General features: G+C 41.4%; 1 protein-coding gene across 1 annotated transcript; it reads left to right on the forward strand.

The window, feature by feature from the left end:
* The first annotated feature begins 6,126 nt into the window (after positions 1 to 6,126).
* BIRC7 (baculoviral IAP repeat containing 7) lies at positions 6,127 to 13,113 on the forward strand. The gene is made up of 6 exons (XM_009696691.1): positions 6,127 to 6,646; positions 8,815 to 8,914; positions 9,956 to 10,037; positions 10,139 to 10,184; positions 12,347 to 12,418; positions 12,911 to 13,113. Exons 1-6 carry the CDS (start codon positions 6,127 to 6,129, stop codon positions 13,111 to 13,113), a joined length of 1,023 nt encoding a protein of 340 aa, XP_009694993.1.
* The last annotated feature ends 1,192 nt before the right edge of the window (positions 13,114 to 14,305 follow it).

Below are 14,305 nucleotides of genomic sequence, written 5' to 3' on the forward strand. Positions count from 1 at the left end.
GAGTTAGGGGATGAGATTGAAAGGTTTGAATCCTTAGGAAATCTTTTCACAAAACTTGTATTTTTATTCATCTGTGCATTAGTTCTGGCAGTATATATTTTTAGTATGTATATTTACTTTCTAGTGACATTTTTCAGGCTTCCTGAATTAATGATTATTAATGTTTGGAGCAATAAATCATTTATTATTATTAATGTGTTAAATTTGTTCTTCATTATTATTGAAAAATCCACTGAGGAAAGTGCAGTGAGGAAAATGCTGATAGGCAGAGAAGACCCCTTTAGATGTAGAGCAGTCCTTGTCCTGGTAAAAGAAAGAACCTTGAGCTGGATGAAAAAGCAAAGTGAGACTTCTGAGCTTTGCCCTAAGGGGATGACGTTGTGTTTGTCTCTGGTGTCACCAGTCACTTGTCAGTGTGTCTTGTCATTATTCACTGGGTTGGGTCACGCTGCCTGTCCACAATGGATTTGTTTTATGGATGTCGTGGAGTTTTGTGTCAACAGACAGCGATGGGCTTTGGTCCCCCAGTGCTGCACTGGAAGGCAGCTGAGCCGGCAGGCACCCGCACAGATTTTCCTGTTGCAGGAAACAGAGTGCCAGCAACTCTTAGGACAGCAGCAGGGTGCACGTGTTTTGCTGCAGGATGAGACCAGCTGGCCATTCAGTGTGAAGGAAGATGAAGGACAACAGACAAGGAAGAGGCAGACAGAAGAGGAGAAGCAAGGTCCTGAATGGAGAAACAGAAGCAGTCACCTACTGCTATGGCTACACGTCTAATGATTTCGTCTACTCTGCTTCAGGCTGGAAAGCAGTTGTATCACAAGGTCTGAACGTTTTATTCTGAAAAAATGGATCTTTGTGTTCCTAGTGGTTAACAGTAATTCTGAGCAAGTGGCAATAGGAATTATGCTATAAATTTCCTTGATATCTAGCCCTCTTACACATCAGTTGCAGTGGCAAGCTATGGCCACTGTGTTCTCAGCCTCTTTGCTTCTTCGATAATGCCAACTGGTACCTTCCCCCGCCAGCCCCCCGATATAAAAGCCTCCTTCCTCAGGAATTTTTTGTTAACTCTTAATTTATTGATGAAGGCACAATAGTTTTCCTTGAGCTAAACCACACAGAACAGCTTCTTCCCCTTGCAGCTGTGTAGAACCACAAGGTTAGAGATGCTGAACTCTGCTGGTGTTTTTCCAGGGACTCCAGTCACTTCAGCCCTTTTGAGCTCTTTATCATGCTGTCCCCAGCTATACTCTGGCTCTCATATTTATTGATTGCTTTCCTTCCAAATCGGGCTGATATTAGCAAACATATTTTTGATTAATTATGTTTACATTTCTTTCTTCTTAGGGTGTTTCAAATCACTATCTAGTACTGCTTTCCAGTTGGAATGAGCTCAGCAATGTAGAAGTTGCTACATTTCTCATACAGGGGCAGCATGATGGTGCCATTGATCATTATCACTGACCCCTCCTGGACTCCTGGTTGCTGCTTACTGGTTCCCACATTTGTCTGTCATCAGTGCATTACACTCCTCATGTTAAGAAGCATTCAGAAGTTCAGTAGGATATCTTAATTCTCTGAAAAGGAACTAAAAATGTATATGAATTGCTAAAAAAGATCCATATTAGTTGCATACAACACTTTCAAAATATTGGTGTGCTAAAATAAAACCCCATCATTTATCCATGGTGACTTATTTTTAATTGCTCTCAGCACCAGACTCGGCATCACTTCATCTTCTGCTACATTCATCTCACTAGTCCTTCTAAGCTGTCCTTTGTTGGTGAAGTGTTCCCCCAAAATCACATGAGTGTTTCCTCACAGAAAACCAACCCTAAACCTGTCTAGAAGCTTGCATGGTGCAAGAATGTTATGTAAACAAAAAACCCCCTAATAATCACTGCTAAAATCAGTCAAATGTTGTAAATTAACTTAGAAGCTGCCTTTCAGCTCCTCTGAGCTTTTATACAGTTTTTCCCTCTTTAACAGTCACCTCCCGTAGAAAAGTGGAGTTGCGCAGGCTCGGCAATTGAGTACACCTTTACCACAACGCTGTGGTGCATCAGTGCTGCCCGGTGCCGTCGGCAGATTTTTTAAAGCATTTAAAGCATCCCTGAGAGCTGCCTGCAGATTGCTGGTGAGGCCAAGGCACGGCTGCGCAGAAGGCAAATCAAGGAGCTTACCGTGTTCCCAGCACCTCCCAAGATCACACTGGAGAAGCAAGGTGGTTACAAGCAGTACAAGATGAGGTCATTGCTTGTAAAATGCTTCTTAGATCAGAACTATCGATCATTCTTATCTATTAACAGGTGATTCACTACAACCCATCAGCAGAGTCCCCAAACAGCCTCTGTAAGAGGAATTTTGTTAACTCTGTATCTTATATTTTTAGGATACATTCTTCAAAAATCAATATAGACTTACAAAGAACAGGATCTGTCAAACAGAAGAGAATGTGCAATTACATATAAATTCATTATGGACAAAAAAAAAAAGAGAACTGCATTCGCTTGTTACAAGATTCTGTAAATTTCGTATATAAGCACTGCCCTCTGCTGCTCAGGGATTTTCAGAAACACGTACTTAATTTAAAAAAAAAAAGAGTTTCAACACTTCTTTTTAATTAAAATGTTTGTATACGCTTGCCTGTAAGATAAGGACCCTGGATCTGTTTTCTTAAAAGCAAAATCCTAATTTACCATTTCTTACAAACATAAAACACCCATGGTCTTACGTTAACATGAAGAACTTGTGTTTTGGCAAGCACATAGTTTAGAATAAGCTGCATGCATCTTCTCAGGCAGAAAAGTAGGAAAGGAAAACGCATTTTCAAGTAATTACACCCTTTAAACTAGCCTTAAAATCCTTCATTCTGGATTGTGACCACGGGAAGGCAAATGAATGGAAAGATTTCAAATTGTGAAGATGCAATGGTAGCAAGAGTGTTTATTCCCAAAGTAAAGGCAATGCAATCTATTTCAGCTATCTTGAGTAAATTCTTGTTGCTATCTATCTGTTAATTTTATAGTGCATTTTCTTAAAAATTGTAAGGTGCAAACCACATGTGTGAGAGCAAGTTGAAAAAGACACAGAAACACCATTATTATAGAGCCACAGCCTATAATAACAATGAAGAGCCTAGAGGGCTCTCACCCTCTTCATAAGAAAGTGTTGTCACACCCCTGTATGAAATACTCCAGCATATTTGACATGTCATCACTTACATCTGGACAGTCTTCTTTTAGAACATGATTATGTTCATCTCTGTTACTATATCAATAGAAATTAAAGAAAAAAATCATGGATGCAGGAGCAAAGGTACTATAACAAAACAGGAGGACTGCAATCATGTCATAGGAGTCAAGATATTATGACTAGCACTATGCTAGGTTTTAACAAAATTACAAGGCTTAGTTATTATTTTTCAGGGGCCCAAACAGTTACTCTCTGGGGGTAACTCAAACTTAACTTTGTACCTTTCCCTGGTGACATTTGTGTTGATAGAGAATTTCAGCACAAAACCAACCAATTGGGGAAAACGAGGCATTAGAAATGGCCTCTGTCAGGTGGGATCACTTATGCCTTGGAAGGGTTCCTGCTTCTTTGAGGAAGACCTCTGCATTGCCTAGAAGAGGAGAGGGTAGCTTGAAGCTTGTGGGCTGGGAGAGTCTTAGTTCTTGGAAGTGTTTTGGGTTTTGTTGTTTTTTTAGCATGTTACAGGTAATTTTCTTTCTCTTTTCAGTTTTTAGTGTGCTACTTGTAGGGAGTTGTTGATATTAGCTGTGATCTTGCTTTGGAAGTGCATTACTATGCAGGTGTAAGTAGTGAATTGTGGGAGAATGGTTTTTAGTGGAGTTGTAACTATTTAAAATACCAGTTTGTTTGGGAGAGCCTTGTTAGCCAAGTTAATAGATCTTCTGCAGAGCATATAAATATCTCTAATGCAGATAAACCATAATGAGTTTCTTCATAAACAAAAGATAAATATATTTGTTGTCCTATGTTGCATCTCTTTATTTTAAAAAATTTTGATTCAGCTGTTAAGCTTTTGGGTAGAAAAACTTCTTTCTTTGTGTTTTGCTGTGAAGTTTGCTGTGATCTGTACTTCCTATGTGGAAGCAGGCTAAGATAACTCACCTTCTAGGTGGAAAACAATATTTGTCATAGTGTAAGAATAATAGCTCTTGTTTTGTTAGGGCCCAAGATGAGAGCAACACTGATATTGTGGAGCTGTCCCTGATGAACAAGTCTCTCTGTTGCCTCTCTGTGTTCTGAGAGCAAAACTTGCCGTGCGGGCTAAAAAATTGCATGCTCGTAAGTTTGCTTAGCTTGCAAGTTCTGCTGTGTATCAGTGGCTAATGAGTTTTTTCTTTCTGTATGGATTTTTCTTTATAGTAGTGACATAGTTCTTAACTACTTTATTGTATTAAATCAGAGTTTCTAAACAAACTTTTAGAGCTGCCTTTTCTTACAAGTTTCTGTGATTATTTTTTCCCCTCTGACTTCTGTGATTATGATTATAGCAGAAAATTGTAGTTGCTGATGAAGTTTCTCTTCCTTGCTACCTCTTACTGTCAGAGGCATGGGGTTGAGCAAGCTTGCTTTTGCTTCTGAAATCTCAGTAAACATGTAATACCTATGAAGGATGGATTTGTTAACTCTGGCTACAGGTCTTGCAACTAAAATGCCCTGTAAGTTGTGTGTTTGTTTTTTTTTTTTTTTTTTTTTCCCCCTGAATGTACTGCAGCACTTAACTAAGAGGAGTAGTGCTTCAGAGATGCCCCTGGCCTGAGTGCCTTTGAACTGTCTCTGCGAATGTGTTTCCTGCAGAGTAGCTGCTATACAGGTGGTCTCCACTTGATTGTTTTTTACAGTGTACTCCTTCAAAAAGATGTACTGCGATAGTTATCTATTACCTTAGTAATGTGGTGTACCAGCTTTGAAACACCATGTCTTTTCAAATGTATGTGTGTATATACATTGTTTTCCTAATTTAATATTTGCCTGTGTGATGTTTTGGGTCTGTGTGCTTATAATGCTTAGCTCTGATAACCAGTAAATAGTTAGCACTTCCTTGGGATGAACTGACCTATTGAGTTTGGTGGTGAAGGGATTTTCAGGGCACTTACTTAAAAAAAGATTTGATTGCAGTTACCACTAAGTCGCATGTGTAGTGACTTCACTCCAAAGGAGTTCTTTCGCAGTTAAATTCATCCCGATTCTCAGTTGTGTAACTGTATGACCTTTTGAAACTGTGTTTGCGAGCGGTACAGAAAGTATTAGAAGCAGTAGCTGAGTTGCAATTTAGCTTACTCGTGCAGGGAAGGGCTATTACCTTAAGTAGGATGAGGGCTTGGATAATTAAGCACTTGGTAGCTTCTTTAATTTCACTCTTCCTCTTGCACAGAACTAGCACAGGCAGAAAATGTCTTATCTTTGATGTAAGGACACCCTCTTATAGAAAGGAGACCTAATTATTTTAGACTGTGTCCTGAAGAAGTTCTCTTTTATGGAGATATTTCTATATATTCACTGTTTAATTAGCATGGTAAGGTTATGAAAAATCTACTGATATTCTGCGTAGTGTTTGGCTGTAAACTGAATGTTATGAGACACTACTTGTTTGGGTGTGGTTGTTCTCTGCTTTGTTATGGCATGCTTTCTTAAATCTGTTGGGTTTTTTTGAGGGGGAGACGGGGTGGAAGCAGAGCCTTTTTAATGTTAAGTTAAAGGCTGAGCAAAATGACTGGGGATTTATCACACAGAGTGGATGCCGAAAGCTGCCCTGGCTCAGCTAAGGAGGCAGCACAGGTTTTGCCCTCCCACTCCGCTATCTGTTCCCACCAGCATCTCTCCTGGAAATTGGCAGAGGGGCTCAGAAAGTGCTGGTCTCTTCCCTTCAGACACTAGTGAGGACTCAGCAAAAGTTCAACAGCAAAGTACAGAAGCACCAGATCTCTGATTGGGCTGCAATTCTGAAACAAGCTCAGCTTTGTCAAGACCAGGAGCTTTCCGGAATATGCATGGGGATGAGGAACAAATAACGCAGGGTGAGTGCTGCCTGACGCCAGGAATCCAGCTGACTGCTCTGGGTTATCTCACCCTCTCTTTCAGAACAAGAACATGGGGGACGTGACACCAGCAGAGGAGACTGAGCTCAGGGCTGCTCGCTGCCAGCTGTTTGAATCCCGCATGAGGAATGAAGCAAGAAGGCTGAGGACTTTTCAGCAGTGGCCGGGCACCTCACCTGTATCTGCCCGAGACTTGGTCAAGGCTGGCTTTTTCTTTGTGGGTCCGAGAGATGAAGTACAGTGTTTCTGCTGTGGTGGTGTCCTGAAGGACTGGAGACCTGGTGATTGCCCGATAGCAGAGCACCTGAAGTTCTTCCCTTCCTGTAAATTCATTTGTGGTGAGGATGTTGGGAACCAAGAGATGCTTCCTCTTCAGGAAATCTTTGACACTGTGGATGGGCAGTTCCTCAGCCTTTTGCAGGGGATAGAAAGTGAGGAGACAGCCCTGCCCAACGAACCAGAGTACCCAGAGATGGTAACAGAGGAGATGAGACTATCTACGTTTCAGAACTGGCCGCAATATACTGACATGCGTCCTGAGCAACTGGCTAGAGCAGGATTCTTTTACACAGGTAGGTACTCTGGGGAAATGTTTTTAACTCTTATTCATGTTAACTTTTGAAGGTGTCGCTATGTTTTATTGCTTGTATGAATCCCTGCAAGTGTGTCTACTCTAGTTAGAAACCACATCCTTCCTTCAGCCTCTGCTGTTTCACTTGCTGCTTGTGCAGAATTCCCTTCGATGTTAACTCCTGTTTGGGTACTGAGGGGTCTGCTAGTAAGCCAATTCCCTTACCAGCAGGAGTGGAAAAAGTGACACACTTTAAACAGATGTTTTACTGGCAGAAAAGTGTGTGTTTTAAGGTCCATTGAGCCTATTTATTACTTGCACTTCTAAAAGGACTTGAGGCACTTACTTGGCATGTCGTGTTTTGCGTAAGCTCCGTCTTGCACTGAAGCCTTCTCTTCTCAAAAAAACAAATCTGAGTGAAACCTGTCGGTAGTCAGCCCCTTTGGCTGTTGCTGTGGCTTTTTGCTTAAGGACCCTGGACTTGTAGCACAGAAATAAGAGATGCTTTTTTTTCTTTTTAGGAAAATAGGCAGTATTTGTTGTTATATGCATGTGAATATCAATATAACATCATTGTTTCCCCTTGAGAGGGCTTTGCTGGTTCGATACTAGATTTGAAGAAGTACTCCTCCTTGGATTGACCAGAGGAAATATTTACAGTGTGTTAATGCTTGACTGTAATTAAATATTGGGGGGGATTCTTCTGGGTTTTTTTGAAAGCTAATAATGTAGTGATATTTCTGTGTGTTACAAGTGTGACTTCTATATGAAGCAATCTATTCACTTTGTATTTGCACATCAAACTAAGGCATGGAAGGAAGTAAGAGGCAGGGTCTGTCAACTAAAGGTCCCTCAGCAGAAACAAACCTGCACAACCTGAACACCTCACTTCTCCACCTCTTTCTCCACTGAACACCTTTCTTTCACCTGAACACCTCTTTCTCCACTTATTTAAGTACAATTTGTTGGTAAAGATGGGAAGAAACAGCTTAAATGTTGTGATAGCTAGAAAAATTTGGTAAATGACATGCACACAGGGAAGTCTCTAAATAACTGACCTTCTGTTCTTTTAGCTTGAGTTAGAGGAAGTGACTGGATCGTTTGCTAGCATGTCTTTCTACTTCCGCAAGTTTTTCACTCAAACTGCATGGCCTGGATCTTGCTATAAATCCAGTTAATACTAAGAATCTGTACCTGTCTACTTGGAGCACAGTAGCAGGGCCTAAATGCATGCTGAAATGGAAGAGCATTATAGGCATATTAGCTTATCTGCTGCTCTTCTATTTTTATTAATTTAAGGCACACACAAAAGGCCAGCATGGCCAGGAACGCAGAATAAACTGTACAGCAGTGTCCGCAGCTAAAAACCTGCATGTCTTGTGTTGGACTGGATTGCTCACTTGCGGAGCAGCTGCTGGAGAGCCCAGCACATAGACTTACTCTGGGAACTCGTGAGGCAGCAGCAGTCTGACATGACATTCCCCTGCCGTCACTTGGGCAAGAAAACTCTGGAATTGAGCACTTGGGTTAAGCCAAAGGGTGTTCTAACACGGGATTGTTTGGAAGATCATGTCTGTGACCCAACCTCACTGACAGCCTTTACTGACGTGGTTTTGTTGCCTTTAGGGCAGGGCATTTGTAGGCAGTTCTTAACTGTGTTTGGCGTTAATTTTTTTTTTCCCCTGTGGCTTCTGTAAAGAGAAGCACAGTAGCAGGATGAGTAGCCTGGAACCATGTTGTGGCGCATTCTTATGAGGTGGAAGGTGTGTACATCGTCTGACTGTGCCTGCTGCTGGTTATGGTAGACTGTGGTTAGGAAATAAAGTATGTTTATAGGTATAATTAATTACAGCTCTAGTCTAAATGCAGACAAGAGGGGATTGGATAGGTATGTGTGTACGTGGGAGCTATGGTGCTCACATGCATGCTGCCTGTTAGCTTGTGACCCAGTTCTGGAATCATCTCAGCCAGCTAAAGCTCTGGGCGTTCAAACTCTCATCAGATTTCCTGCCCCTATACAACTTGCACAGCATTGGTAAATTGTCATGTGGTTATCTGTTCTGGCTGGTAGCCTGTGTTTTGTGCTGAATCTCTCCCCAGGGTCTCATCTGGGGCTAGTAGAGCATACAGTGTCTCAGACATCAAATAATCTCTTGATGTCTTTTTCAGGACAAGGTGATGTAGTGAGGTGTTTTTACTGTGATGGAGGTGTGAGGAACTGGTCGTTCGGAGATGATCCTTGGAGGGAACATGCCAAATGGTATCCAGGGTAAGTCAGTCTTGGTTAACACATATCCCTCGTAGTAAGACCGAAAGATATGCCACGCATTCTGCACTGATTTCTTCTTTCATAATATAGAAGTATCCCCAGTTGAGAGATAAATGAGTCGTCGGTGTACTGGTAATAAGCACTGCTTCTGGGTGCTTTTAATAGCTTTGTTCTAGATTTTTCTGCCTAGCTAGAACAAGTGAAAAGCTAGTCAGGTATCTTCAATCACGTTTAACTGCATAAACTGTTGCAATAGTCTGTAACCTTCTGGAAATCCCTGAAATCAAGAGAAAGGTTCTGAATCCTCAAGGTCAAAGTTGCACAGGAAGGCGCCATGGTTTGCTGACTCCGGGACAGTCAGCTTCAGTCCCTTTAGGCTTCTTCTCAGGCATTGCCTCATCTATTCCAAAGGCTGACTGTGTTCTGGACAGAACTGGAGTGTTCTGTGTCAAGGATGCAACCTACTGGATGATGGTTGTCTAAGCTGTAACTAGTTTTTTTTAAAAAGAACTGTACAAATACAAGTGACAGAGCCTAAATACTTAGATGCTCTCACTTTAAAAGCAAAATCAAATGTTCAAGCTTAGGTAGAATGGCACAGTTCAGACCTGAGATTTTTCCAATTTGACCCAGAGTTTACCATCTAAAAGTTCAATTAAAATCACTTTCTCTGTCAGAGAACAGCTTTGGTTTCTACTACTCTGAGGTACAAAAAGAAAGATAGTGTAAACTTTGTTTTTCTGTAGTAGTTACTGTATTTTTCTGTGACTGGTCTATTATCACATTTTCTGTGGTCTGTTCCGAAGGACATTGCAACTGAGCTCATCTTGGGCCAAACATGAAGACTGAATTAAGGGCAGGGATTGTGAGCCTCTTACTGTCGCCCTTCATGCAAGGAGGAGGGGGAAAACCCCCATGATACTCCATCTTTAATGAATGTAGCAGTTTGCTCATAACCCTTTGCTTCTAAAATTCAAACTACTAGTGCTACTTTCACTTGAGAAATTCTGTACTAATGTATTTAATTCTTTCTGCTTCTAGGTGTGAGTTTTTATTGCGGTCAAGGGGGAGAGAATTTGTTGGCAGTGTTCAGGAGTCCTTTTCTAGCACTCTGCTATCTCCAGTGAGTCATGAGTATTTTGTGTATAGTGGATGGAGGTTTGGTAGGTGGGGCAGTTTTGAACACATGCTTCTCATTTTATGACTGTCTTCTGACATTTTCAGAGAGAATCCTGGGATGAGACTGAACAAGATTCCTCTTCTTCCCAAGGTCAGTGCTATAATTACGTGGTGTCTTGTCTTCCATTGAAAGTGGTGTAGTACTACTTCTTCTGCCCCACCCCAGCTACTCTGCACTCTGTAGACATGGTGTTTGAGAGATGTTTTGATGTTCTAGAAGCTGTTTCATTTTATTTTTAGGAAATGGTCTATAGCACAAGAAGCAAAATTGCTTACTCTTGTGAGACCTCTTAGTCCAAGACCAGAAACATTTAGCTAGTTTGGATAATCATGTGACTTTTGGATGCTTGTCTAACATTCTTTTGACTTATGCGTGGTCTTATGTTGTTGTCTGTCTGTAGAGTCTTTCACACTGACACTTTAAAACATGTTTGATAGGAGACCAAAGAACAGCTAGAGGGTCTAGTTGTTCATGAAAATGTTAATTCTGGGGATTATTCCCATTGATCAGTTGCTCCTGGAAATTTAAGTAGGTGAAACTTGGCTCCCATAACTGTGGACAACTGCTTTTTCTTTTTCTCTTGAAAAGCCTATGTGATAGGATGAGCTTAAGGAAGACTTTAAGCCTTTGAATGGTCTGCCAGCTGAATTTCCCACTTCTGTGGGAAATTTACTGATGAATGGTTGAGCTAGATTATGAGGTAGGAGAGACTTCAATTGGGATTCATCTTCATGAAAGCAATTTCAAGACTTCTGTTCTGGGATGTGAAAACAAAGATAAGGATTCTGGTCTGGGGCCAAACATGGGAGACTTGGTTCACTGATACAATAGAATAACTATCCAAAATTAGTCTCTTAGCTTTTTATGAAGTTGCTTTTGGTGACTCTTGTGAATTATGATTGGAAGTAAGAACAGTAAATCTGGATGTTGATCAAGCTATATAGGTAGCTTGAGGAATGTTCTAGACTATGTTAATGTCATTTTATATATAAACAGCTTTGGGGAGTGGCATACTCTTTTGCCCAAAGTTCCACCTTTTTTGGTAAAGTATCTGCTTGCTGCTTTACAGATCCTCTGAGAAATTGGGAATTGCAGGCTCTTCCTTCTCTGGATCAGTTTACCATAGTGCAGAATGTCCTGCAGATGGGCTTTGACCCCACCGGGGTGACTAACCTGGTAGAGAATAAATACGTGCTGACTGGGACTTTCTACCTTTCTGAGTCTGAACTGATTTCTGATCTGCTTCAGCCAGACTGGGAAGAGAGCAGCAGGGCAGAGGAAAGAGGAGGTACGCCTGGCTCACCCACCCACATTCTTGGTGGGTGTTCAACCTCTTATTCATCATCTTGAGCACTGCTGTGAGTGTCTTGTGGGTCTGCCTTCTCTCTTCCTAGGCTGGAATTAAGAGTAGTAATGTACCCAAGCCTGCCTTTCTTTGAGAGGCTAAAGAATGAGGTTCTGCTTTAAAGAAACCTGAAGGAGCTGTGATTACTGGGGTATCAGTAACTATATCTGCTTCCAACAGGCTATGGTGTAGATAGCCTTGATTTTTTTGTTTGTTTTTCTGCTGCCCTTAGACCTGCAGTAGCAGACAACTCCACGATGTAGAGGCTTGTGCACAAATTCAGACAGAGGCTGTTGTCTGAAGCAAGGCTTCTAGGATGGATGAGTACTCCAAGCCTATTTAAAATGGAATCAATGACTTGATCAGAAATAGCCATATTTCTTGTTTGGATAATATATAGTCTCCTTACTTATCTATGTCTGTCTTGTGTCATCTGTTTTGTGGAGTCTGTTTGACGAGTGAAGTTTATTCGAAGAAACAGTTTCACACAGGCTTTCTCTGGTAGCAAGCCTGCTTTCCAAAGCTCCTATCTCCATATCACGGTCTGCCATTTCTTTAGCTAAGCCAAAACAAAAATCTCCACAGAACGAGAAGTCTGATTAAATACTATCACAGGAGCAGGAATAAGCAGCTGATGGCTCCTGCTGTCTGATAGATAAACCGGCTTTGCTGAGGAGACAATGTGATGTGGACATGTCTTGGTAGGGAGGTTAATGTACATAGCAACTGAAGCACCACAGAGAGCATCAGCTTTACCAGGCTGTGTGTGTGAAGTTAAACAGCAGAATAAAGAGGTGTTTAACCTAAGGCTACTAAAATCCAGCTTATTTCATCTTTTTAAACAGCACTGTCTGAAGAGGGAGGAAAGGGGTAGCATTTAATGCCATCTTCTTTCCTGGTTATACAGATGCTGTTCAGAGAGAAACCGAAACATCAAGTTCAAGAGAAGAAATGCAATCTGTGCAACTAAAGGAATCAGGTGCACTGGGCTGACAGTGGTGGTGAAATTGAGCCTAGGCATAATTGGAATTATTTTTATAGTAATGGTATTGGTGGTCATTGTATTAGTTCTTCTTTTTAATCCTAAAGGGGAATGTATGCTCTCTTGAATGGTAACTGAACATAGAGACCCTTATTCAGGAATTGAGAGTTCCGCCATGAAGCTGACTGTTATATAAAAAATTCAGTTTATCAGGGTAATTTACATTTTACAGTAAAGAGACGTTGATCTCTGTCCCTGCTCAATATGGCATGTGTAGATATGCTGCATCTTGTGTAGAAAAGCCAGAGTCTAAAATAGCTGTAGCTTTTCAGTTTAAATTTGCCCGAGAAGTACTTTTGTCATCTTCACAGTCTGAACAAAATGATGAGCAAGTTTGAGTGTGACTTCCTAAGATGACAGGACTGGCACTCTGGAGCTGTTATAATACTAACAGTTTGGGCCTTTTTTTTTTTTCCTTTTTTGGTAAAGATGAGTCTCAGATGAGCACAGAAGAACAGCTCCGACACCTGCAAGAGGAAAGGATGTGCAAAGTGTGCATGGACAGAGATGTGTCTGTTGTGTTTGTTCCTTGTGGCCACCTGGTAGCTTGTGGGGAATGTGCCCTCAATTTGCGATTGTGTCCTATCTGCAGAGCGGTCATCCGGGGAAGCGTGAGGACTTTCATGTCCTGAACCATGATGTGCCTAAGGCGAAAGATAAGTCTATACAACTCATTTGTAACACAGCAGAGGAAGAAAATAAGTGAATAGTTTGATTCTGGAGCAATCTTATTTGCAGAGTAGCTTGGCATAACAGTAAAAACTTATTAAATGTGCCTCCTGTGCACAGTGTTTCTCGTAAGAGTTGCTGTACTCTTGCTGACCTTGCTGTAGGACTGCTCCAGAAAAACTCTTCTGGTTTCTTTTGTCCTCCAGAGAGAGGCCTTTGTTGACAAAGATTTTCCTTCTCCAAATTCTTGCATTCTCAAATGAATCCATGCTCTGTGTTGAAACCAAAGGCTGTTTTCAGTAGACTGTCTCTGGTTCTCTTTCACTCATTTAGCAGTTGTTTAGAGATGGTTCTGCTAGGGTTGATGGCTTCCTCCAGTAAGTCTGAGTCAAAATGGGAGTAGTTTTATACAAAATGCATTCCGTTGAGACTAGAATACTCAGCAGCAATGTATTGTGGGGGAGGGAGAATCTAGCTTTTTATTTTGAGCTCGTTGCTGTCTCCCCTCCGCCACCCCCACCCCCCTTGTTGAATTTCCAACAATTGACAGTATGTTTCAATACTCAAATCCACACAACTAAGCAAAAAGCCTGGCCTGTAGTAGACTCTCTAACCTCTTTACTCTCAGCTGCCCCCCCCTAGGCAGAAGGTGAAAGGCTCTTTGATGGTCAGGGTCACTAGATGATCTCCTAGCAGCTTTTTACAGAGTACTCAGGTACTATCCTACTAGAAGATAACTATGGAAACTTACCTTTTAGGACCTCTATTTGCTGGCCAAGCCGATGATTCTTATTTTAAATGGAACACTCTATCATGTAGCCAAAAAGAGAAAGTTTTGTCAATACTATAGCTTGTTAACTACAAGGGAAAGGAAATATGTTTTTTAAAGCCAACTGTTCTTTTTCATGGAATAAATTTTTTCTTTTGTTTATCTTACGGAGGTCTGAGTATCTGATTCCAGTATAATGCATCACTGTGGGAGGGGATGTGGTGATGTCCCGAGATGTCAGAGTGGCATCAGGTTGTAGATCACTTGAACTTCTGCCCTTCAGTACTACATGGGCATGAGTGAGGGGAGCAACTGTTTTTACCATCCATTAGCTTCCTTTTGGAATTCACAAGACAGCATGTGGGTCCTCCAGATGCTCTTAACTG

This window comes from Cariama cristata, unplaced genomic scaffold (genome assembly GCF_000690535.1).
Source record: "Cariama cristata isolate BGI_N322 unplaced genomic scaffold, ASM69053v1 scaffold11890, whole genome shotgun sequence".
NCBI classification, from domain to species: domain Eukaryota; kingdom Metazoa; phylum Chordata; class Aves; order Cariamiformes; family Cariamidae; genus Cariama; species Cariama cristata.

Bases quoted from the DNA above. Each gene is read 5' to 3' on its own strand.
- BIRC7 (XM_009696691.1), top strand. From the start codon at position 6,127: ATGGGGGACGTGACACCAGCAGAGGAGACTGAGCTCAGGGCTGCTCGC. The intron at 10,038-10,138 runs GTGAGTCATGAG...TGACATTTTCAG, and splicing joins CTAGCACTCTGCTATCTCCA to AGAGAATCCTGGGATGAGAC. The intron at 12,419-12,910 runs GTGCACTGGGCT...TTTTTGGTAAAG, and splicing joins TGTGCAACTAAAGGAATCAG to ATGAGTCTCAGATGAGCACA.